Genomic DNA, 8,375 nt, shown 5'->3' with positions numbered 1-8,375 from the left:
GTGTGTGGTCAACTTACTCACTCACTCACTCACTCATCGTCTATACTGCCTTACTGTATGTCGACTGGAGCTTGACATGAGGCAGGGTACACACTGGACGGTGTGCCAATCCATTGCAGGACACACACACACACACACACACACACACACTATGGGAAATTTGGAAACGCCAAAGCCTGCATAGCTTTGGACTGTGAGAGGAAACCGGAGTCCTGAGAGAAAACACAGGAAGTACGGGGAAATCATTGCAAACTCCGTGCACACAGACCCCGAGGTGGGAATCGAACCCGGACCCAGTGGCCTGTGTAGTGGTCAACTCATTGTTTCTTATTAGGAAGTGCTTGCTGTGAGTTAAATCAAATAAAAAGCTCAGGTATAAAGTGAATGTTGAAGAATTATAAAGATTTTTAATGCTACGATAAAGTAGAACGTTTCTTTATGTATTTCTGAAGGTTCACAAATCTACAATTTGTATCACATGAAAAAATTGCGTAATGTGAAGACCATAATGAAACATATTAGTGCTTTTATGTGCTTTTGAAATGAGTATTTCTTTTAAATTACTTTTAAGACAAAATACGTGTCAAGTGAGACTAAATACTTTTTTTTGGTACTTACTTACTGTTTTAAGACCTTTTTTGTGTTTATTATTATTATTTATTACATTTATTACCTTCTCTTAGATAACAACTGTGACCTTGCATAATCAATTTCCCTCTGGGATTAATAAAGTTCTTTGAATCTTGAATAAATAATAGATGTAGTAACAGTAAGTAACCGCTAAGGGACGCTGTTACTCCTGCTGTCGCTCGTTTTTGACGCGCCAGGACAAGACGGTCGCGTGTATATGACGTCACAGCGCAGCAAATTGTCATTTATTTACTGAATTACAAACATTTGTGAGGTTTTTTTTTATTTGAAAAATTAACTCACCAATTCTAACATAAGAGACAGTTAGAGCTAGAATATATACATATATAAACGACAATAACGTTTTTTTAACCTGCTTAAAAAAGTCAATCATGTAAGCTTAGTTTTTTTTTTTAACGTTTTCTTTTTTTTTTTTTTTTACGTGAAAAGAAAATCCAGTTTCATTTTGAAACGCAAATAAGGACAGTAATCACGTGGGTTTATGCTGCATACGTGTACCTGTAACTAAAATGTGATTGGTTCATACAGCTGTCTGTCTTAGTGAAGCCCCGCCTCTTTCTGAAACCAGTCCAGTGTGTGTAAGGATGCTTAAACAGTCCCCAGCCAACCTCACACCAACCTCAATCTGATAAAAGAGAAGGAATCATTAAACCTCTGCTGCACCTGAGGGTCTTTAACTTCTGGTAAGTTTCTTATATCCTTCTAGATTTGGATCATTTATTCCATATTGGTTAGATCACACCTATGAGTTCGTATTAATAAGAAATATCCAGTTTAATTCCTTTATATACTCTGATGCTCGTTACCATCTGCTTCTTTATTTCAGGTTGTAAGCGCGCGTCCCATGGAGAGCTCCCTGTCGGCTGGACGCACTAGGAGAACCTCGTCCCTGGGCAGGCTTTCAGATCATGCCAGTAAAGAGAACGGGACGAGAAACAGTACAGATGAGTTTCATGACAGACCGCCTGTACCGACCTTACTAGGTTATGAAGTCATGGAGGAGAGGGCAAAGTTTACGGTAAGGTATAAAACACAAATAAGTGTTGTTCTGATTGGTCACAACGTGATGATAAATGTTCTATATCAGTGATAAACTGTCTCAAGGAGAACAGTTAATGTTGGGGTGGGAACAGGAGTGTGTCGTTGCTTATTATTTGTCTATAACAGAACATCCCGAGTGTTTTATCGCTCATGTGTTAATGCTATAAGAGGAATTAGTGCTTGTTGAAGATCCAGTGTTCATGACTGAACTGGTGTGAGTAATACTTACCATGCTGGAACTATCCTAAAAATAATGGTCACTTACAAAAAAAATGTCTCGTATGACTGGGCGCAAAAGAGAAGGAAAAAAAGCCAACATTTCGAATCACACCTCACACCTGAGATTCTATCTCTTCACCCTTTCCAGGTCTACAAGATCTTGGTGAGGAGAGCGCCCGACGAGAGCTGGGTGGTTTTTCGGCGCTACACCGATTTCTCCAGGCTCAACAACAAGGTTAGGAGGAAGTGACTCGAGTCAGGTGATGGCAAAATGATCCATTGTCTCTGTCTCATACAGTTCCTCTCTTTTTGTTACGTGTGTGTGTGACAGCTTAAAGAGATGTTCCCCAAATTCAAACTCTCTCTGCCTCCCAAGCGTCGATTTAAAGACAACTACGACATGAACTTTCTAGAGGAGAGACAAGTGGGCTTGCAGGCTTTCCTCCAGAATCTGGTCGCGCAAAAAGACATGACTGAGAGGTACTCAAGAGTATGTGTAGCTCCCAAGACAGACAAGATTCATGTTCTGTACACCTGTGATTGTGTCGATTCTGGATGCCAAATGCTGTACCACTGTTAGATTGATTAATTAATTTGTTTGTTTTGGTAAAAAGTTCCAAGTGGTTCCACCAGGGGGCACTGTTAGATCTAACATTATGGGTGTAATAATAAACCCTTTATAAAAACAGCTCTGACAGTTGTTCCAAAATGAGGACTTATACTATTTTTATTTAACAACAGGTATAAATTTTAATGTTGTGAAATTTTTAAGGCGATGTTTACTCTATGTAATATTGTTAGACAACAACTTCAAAGTGGTGTTTATGCTGTTTTCTACAATATTTTTATTAAACGTCCTAGCGATGTAGTGAGAGGGTTCCTGTGCTTGGACGACCCACCCGGTCCCTTCGATAGCCTGGAAGAGAGCAAGGTTAGAACGTTTTCTCCTGCTGTGTCCCATTCAGCGAGAAATTGCACTGAGGTTTTAAAGCTCTTACCTGTCACAGGCCTACTGCGAGACTCTAGAGGAGACAAACTATCGGCTGCAGAGGGAGCTGCAGGACAAGCAGCGGGACATAGAGTCTCTTAGACGCATCTTGGAGGATCGAGAGCTGCAAATCGTCCAGCTGGAGAAAACCAAAAAGTAAGAGCACCATCTACTTGATAGACAGATAGATAGATAAATGGAAAGATAGATATAGATAGATAGATGGATAGATGGATGGATAGTAAAATTTAATATCCAGTAGTATGGATAGAAACACAATAGACATAAAGTTACAACTAGAAATCATCAATCGTCTAGATCTAAAACAATTGTTGTTGTTACATAATTACCTAATTCTATACGTGTTATTTCCTAGTTTTAAAATTCTCAGTATTGTTGTAGAATGTAGAAAATAAATCACTAAATAAAAATAAATGAAGATGGAAGTGATCCCAAAACTTTTAAGCAGTAGTCTACAGTATATGAATGAATACATAATGAGATGAGTGTGTGCAAGCATGGACAAAAAGGATTATAATAACCAGTGGATAGAATAACGCAAATTGAGACGTGCGAATGAGTTAAAGCAATTAAAAATGATGGCAGTACAAAACTAGTGAGTGGGGCGAGACTGAGGTAATGAAAGTCAATGCAAATTAAGACAAACTGTGAGTAGATAATATAACTGTGAACAGTAAGTGAGTAAATTAAAAGAAATTCTACAGCCAGAGTGCAGATTATTTTTGACTCACCATCGTATATAAATTAAAGAATTGTAAAAAAAAAAAAAAAAAAAAAAAGGGGATTTCAGAGGCAGTGTGGCGAATCATTCATCATTGAAATGACCCCCCCCTCCCCCCCCCCTTCCCCCCCCTCTTTAATGCAAATGTTTCTGCTGGTTTGTGCTGTAAAATCAGTCACACACACTCTCTGTGATTCCCAGTAGTGTCTGCGGTGAGTTAAGTGAAGTCCACACAATGTCTACAGAGACCATCAAAGTAGAAGCTGCGACAGTATCAGGGAGAGACGAACAGAGCGACCTGGACGGCAGGTACCGATTCTTCATCATTTTTAATCATACACAGTTTTATATATCGCATCATTTATATTCATATATACTGGACTACCCTGCTGAATTACTGAAATCGTTTTTATAGTTAACTGCTACAGGGGGAATCAAATGATAGTGTAAGATTTGTAATTTTCTTTTACTTATTACTTATTAACTCAATAAGCTGTCTAGGAAACTGTCTAGGAAACTCATTTATATTGAGTTGAAAGGAAATGATTTATTGTATAATTTTTATTATTTCTCAGTTTTATTTCTTCTTTTTTCATTTGTAATATACTAAAAAAAGATAATTGCATGGAACTATATATATATATATATATATATATATATATATATATATATATATAATCTCATATAATAAAAAAGAAGAAATGCATTGCATTGCAAGTAATTTCACGTAAGCGTCTTAGATTTAATGTTCGTGGTTTCAGGATTCGCACTAGGGAGTGGAAAGAGACAGCTGTTTTTTTTTCTTTTCTTTTTATAGTCAGGCCATAAAACATTATTCTTTTATAAAACAAGCTGTCTGCATAAAACACACACACACACACACACATTAAGTATGTTCATATGATCATGCTTGCTTATAAGAAATATGTTGAATAAGATTGTTTTTGTATTGCTTTCAATAATTACTTAATTCATTTTAAATTGATTATCTTCCAAATTAACATGGAAAAAAAATCACTGATAAAAAATAAGTCCAGTAAATAAAGAGGTTTTAATATGAAAAACAGGACAAATACAGTACATATACATACTGCACAAAAATGTTGGGCAAGATTTATAATTTTTTTTGTTTGCTGTTTAAATTTCGTTGTTTAAATTTTTCACTAAATGTAATTAAACAAACTAAAATGTAAAAAATAAAATGAAAAGTAAAATAAGCAGGAAAAAATTAGCTCAGGCTGAAAACATCCTCAAACCCTCATTTTTTACATCCGTTAATTAAAGATGTTGTGATTTCAAAAACAATTATTTATAATTTATTTTAATTATTATTTAAAAAAAAAAACAGTATACATACTGTATAGTATAACACACACACACACACACACACAGTCAAGCTTAAAATTATTTATACCCCTGACAAATTCTGAATTAAAGTTACTTTTATTTAACCAGCAAGTTTTTTCTTGGCGTCTCCCAGAAGATAATAAGACGATGTACAAGGGGCATCACTGTGAAAAAAATTATTACTCATCTTTTATAAGATGAACAAAAAGAGGCATACAAGCTGTTCAAGGGCACATACAGTACAGTATCAGTGACGATACATAAAAATACACAAAACTCAAATAAATGCTAAATAGTAAAAAAAATAAAAGTAAAAACTCTATATTATTTAAATATAAAAAAACTCTAAATATAATAATTTAATGGTTTAACAAATAAATCTATGACATGCAAAAACATTTAAAAAAAATAATTAATTAAAGCATAATATTGATAATAGTCCAAAACCTCACCACTTTAAAAGTGTTGAAATTTTTCAACTAATTCAAGATTTAATTTGTGCTCTCACAATATTAATAAGATATCAGCTGTTGGATTTATTCTCATAAGGCCATTCCCTGGGACAATCAAGTCAAACCGGGACTTGTGATGAAATTTCTAGTGATTGAAGCACTTGACATTTACAGAAGAGTTCAAGCTCAGTTTGTTGATGAGACTCTTAGCCGCAGTAAAATATTTGAATGTTGCAAATATTTTAAATAAGGCTGTACAACCATGAATTCAACACTGAACATTCAGTGCCAGATTCTTAAAAACCTACAGACAGCTTGTAGCCGATATGCTGAAGAGACGCATCTGTCTGTGGGAACTGTACACACAATCATTTAAAGCTTCATTAAATACATTAATACGCCTGATACAGAGAGCTTTTTTTTACCTAATTTAAATCTTTTTAAATCTTAAAATTTTTAATACCTAATCTGAGTCATTCCGGGTGGAGGTTTCTCTTTCTCTCTCTCTCTTTCCTTTAACATGTTGTATATATCTTTTGTTAGAGAAAATCTGTTCCCTGTTTGTTTTTGCCTCCGCAGTTTCATGCTCCATTTGGCAAAGAGAAGCCACGCAGCATGCTGGAGCTGCTCAGCTTCAGAAGACAACGACCGTGTGAGCTTCTCCAGATCAACATGTCTTCAGGACCAGGCTTAGAAATTCCGTTGCCTGTGTTCAGGAAAGGATGCATTTGTATTCTTGGAAAATTCGTGTAAAGAGTCAACAGATCTAAACAACTTGTTTGTTTGTTTGTTTGTTTGTTTTTTAATTTGGCAGGAACATGTTAGTGTGGGCTGGGATGAGGATGATTTTACGGAATACATATTCCAAACAGTGCCTTTTTTTCTTTTTTTTATTCAGAAAACTGCTACACAGCACATCTTTAAAAGTCAACATTAGGTAATCTGTTTTAGTGAATTTTCTTGAAAAGCAGAAGAGTGTTTTTCTGTGTGTTTATTAATATATTCCTATAAGGGTTTACATATTACTCTATGCTTCCTGTATTACATTATTGATTGCATATTAACAACTACTTGTAAAGGCAATACATAGATTTTCAGGTTTTTTATAAAGATGTGTACTTAACATTTATGGAAGGACTCTTTAGTGTCAGCGCCTACACTATTTAACAGTACGTTTCCTGCTGTTGAGATTTGAAACATCACCATCTCCATTTTATCTGAAATAGACAGAGCGATTAGTGAGCGAATGTCAGTTTACAGGTGATCACAGGAACTAATCTGCTTCACAGACGTCCCACAACATTAAATGAAACATAAAACGTAAACATTTAATGTCAGGGTCCGTCTTTGATCAATATTCATCAAATCATTTTTGACAAAGTTGCTGTGGTGCAAGAGGAATAAGGCACTTTGCAATGTGCTGTAAAGGAAACTTTGAGGTGCAACAGTAAACTAAACTTCACTGGGTGCATCACATTAACTAGTCACTGATTATTTTCCTAAAACAGCACACCTGACTCCCATATGCTCCCCAGAATGCCATCTTGAACTGCCGTGCCAGTGGGATTGCTTCATATCTGTTAAGACAGTGATGCGGCATAGCTTTAGTCTTTGAGCGCTCCACTACTACAGTACTTCTACACTGGATTTCTCAATACTGTGCCACGTAGGAAATATGGAATGGAGGGCCCTTGATCCCACATGGAGCTTCAAAGGTAGACAGGCAGCAAAACAAGAGTGCAGAAGCCCCACAGCTTGGGGTTACATAAGGCAGACGGTGCAGAGCAATCCCGCAGCAAGCAAGGGACATTTTGCAAAGCTGCACTTCTTGGGCATGCACTCACTGTATACAGTCTAAACTGAGAGATCGTAAAATGATGTTGCTTTTATTCCACATACACAAAATTTGACTGAATTATTTTTTTGTTCTGTAAAACAGCCTAACCAGTGAGCAGGTGCACAGATAAAGCCAAATATTTGAATACGAACCTACCATTATCCTTTTTATTTGAGATTTTTTTACCTTAGAAATATGACTTGTGACATCATTACAGAAGTAAAAAACATACACAGCAGCAACTTTTAACACCACAATCACTAAATATTTAAAGATAAACACATCCAGAGTGAAAAAACAGAGTGCTTTTCCGGGCTTTAGAGGGTTTGTGAGCGTGCTTATGACAGGCACGGGAAGACCTTCCAGTTTGGAGATGGCGTGGGAATATTAATTAAGAAACTTAAAAGGAAACAAAAGAAAACTGAAAACAAAAAAATAAACAGAGCTGGTATAAACACGCTGCCAGGTGCGGCTCGTTAAGGCTGATTGCCTGATGTGTATAACCATGTGTATAAATGGCCGCGCCTTTGCCTTTAGTTCATACATTTCATATCATACAAATATGTGGTACCAACACGTTTTTTTTTTTTAAAGGTTAACTCTTGTTCAATAAACACATTTACAAATTTAAAGCCTCCTAGCACATTTGAACCTGGCTTTATATAAATAGCCAATGCGCATGACTTATAACTTATTCCTTAAAAATTATGGAGTGCGATTTCAGCCCCCGACCATCCCATAGACATCCACCGCCAGAAAACTGCCATCAGGAACAGTGGTGCCAAATGCTATGGTAATAAATTTATTCTCATGCATTTTCTGTTCTTTTCCATTGCCAGGTTACCCTTATTTTCTTTTACACACAGTGGTGTTTTCCTGTCTGATATTTTACAACCTTGGAAGAAGGTTTGTGTTTTTTTGTAGTAGTAGTTTAACTTTTTACTTCACTTCCACCTTCCCAAGTAAATGATCTATACAGTATATGAACTCAAAGGACAAACAAAACAATATATTTAACATATGAACGTCTAATTTGGGTGCCTTTGCTGTTCGATGATCAGGTACATAAACAAATAGAAGTTATACTGTAACTGAATA

General features: G+C 36.0%; 1 protein-coding gene across 2 annotated transcripts; it reads left to right on the top strand.

The window, feature by feature from the left end:
- Window positions 1-1,100: 1,100 nt before the first annotated feature.
- Window positions 1,101-6,465, top strand: LOC128528053 (sorting nexin-16-like). 2 transcript variants are annotated; one of them, XM_053500800.1, is made up of 8 exons: window positions 1,101-1,334; window positions 1,478-1,669; window positions 2,060-2,146; window positions 2,243-2,391; window positions 2,773-2,842; window positions 2,919-3,055; window positions 3,846-3,950; window positions 6,020-6,465. In XM_053500800.1, the coding sequence occupies exons 2-8, from the start codon at window positions 1,496-1,498 to the stop codon at window positions 6,132-6,134; spliced, it is 837 nt and encodes a 278-aa protein (XP_053356775.1). In that variant the 5' UTR covers window positions 1,101-1,334; window positions 1,478-1,495; the 3' UTR covers window positions 6,135-6,465. The 2 variants fall into 2 exon arrangements, with proteins under 2 accessions (XP_053356775.1, XP_053356767.1); XM_053500792.1 differs by having other exon boundaries at window positions 3,843-3,950.
- Window positions 6,466-8,375: the final 1,910 nt, after the last annotated feature.

Source organism: Clarias gariepinus, chromosome 1 (assembly GCF_024256425.1).
Source record: "Clarias gariepinus isolate MV-2021 ecotype Netherlands chromosome 1, CGAR_prim_01v2, whole genome shotgun sequence".
Taxonomy (NCBI): Eukaryota; Metazoa; Chordata; class Actinopteri; order Siluriformes; family Clariidae; genus Clarias; species Clarias gariepinus.
The sequence above is the reverse complement of the archived record's forward strand: the minus strand, read 5'-3'. Positions and strand labels throughout refer to the sequence as shown.

Bases quoted from the DNA above. Each gene is read 5' to 3' on its own strand.
- LOC128528053 (XM_053500792.1), top strand. From the start codon at position 1,496: ATGGAGAGCTCCCTGTCGGCTGGACGCACTAGGAGAACCTCGTCCCTG. The intron at 1,670-2,059 runs GTAAGGTATAAA...CACCCTTTCCAG, and splicing joins AGGAGAGGGCAAAGTTTACG to GTCTACAAGATCTTGGTGAG. The intron at 3,056-3,842 runs GTAAGAGCACCA...TGTGATTCCCAG, and splicing joins CAGCTGGAGAAAACCAAAAA to TAGTGTCTGCGGTGAGTTAA.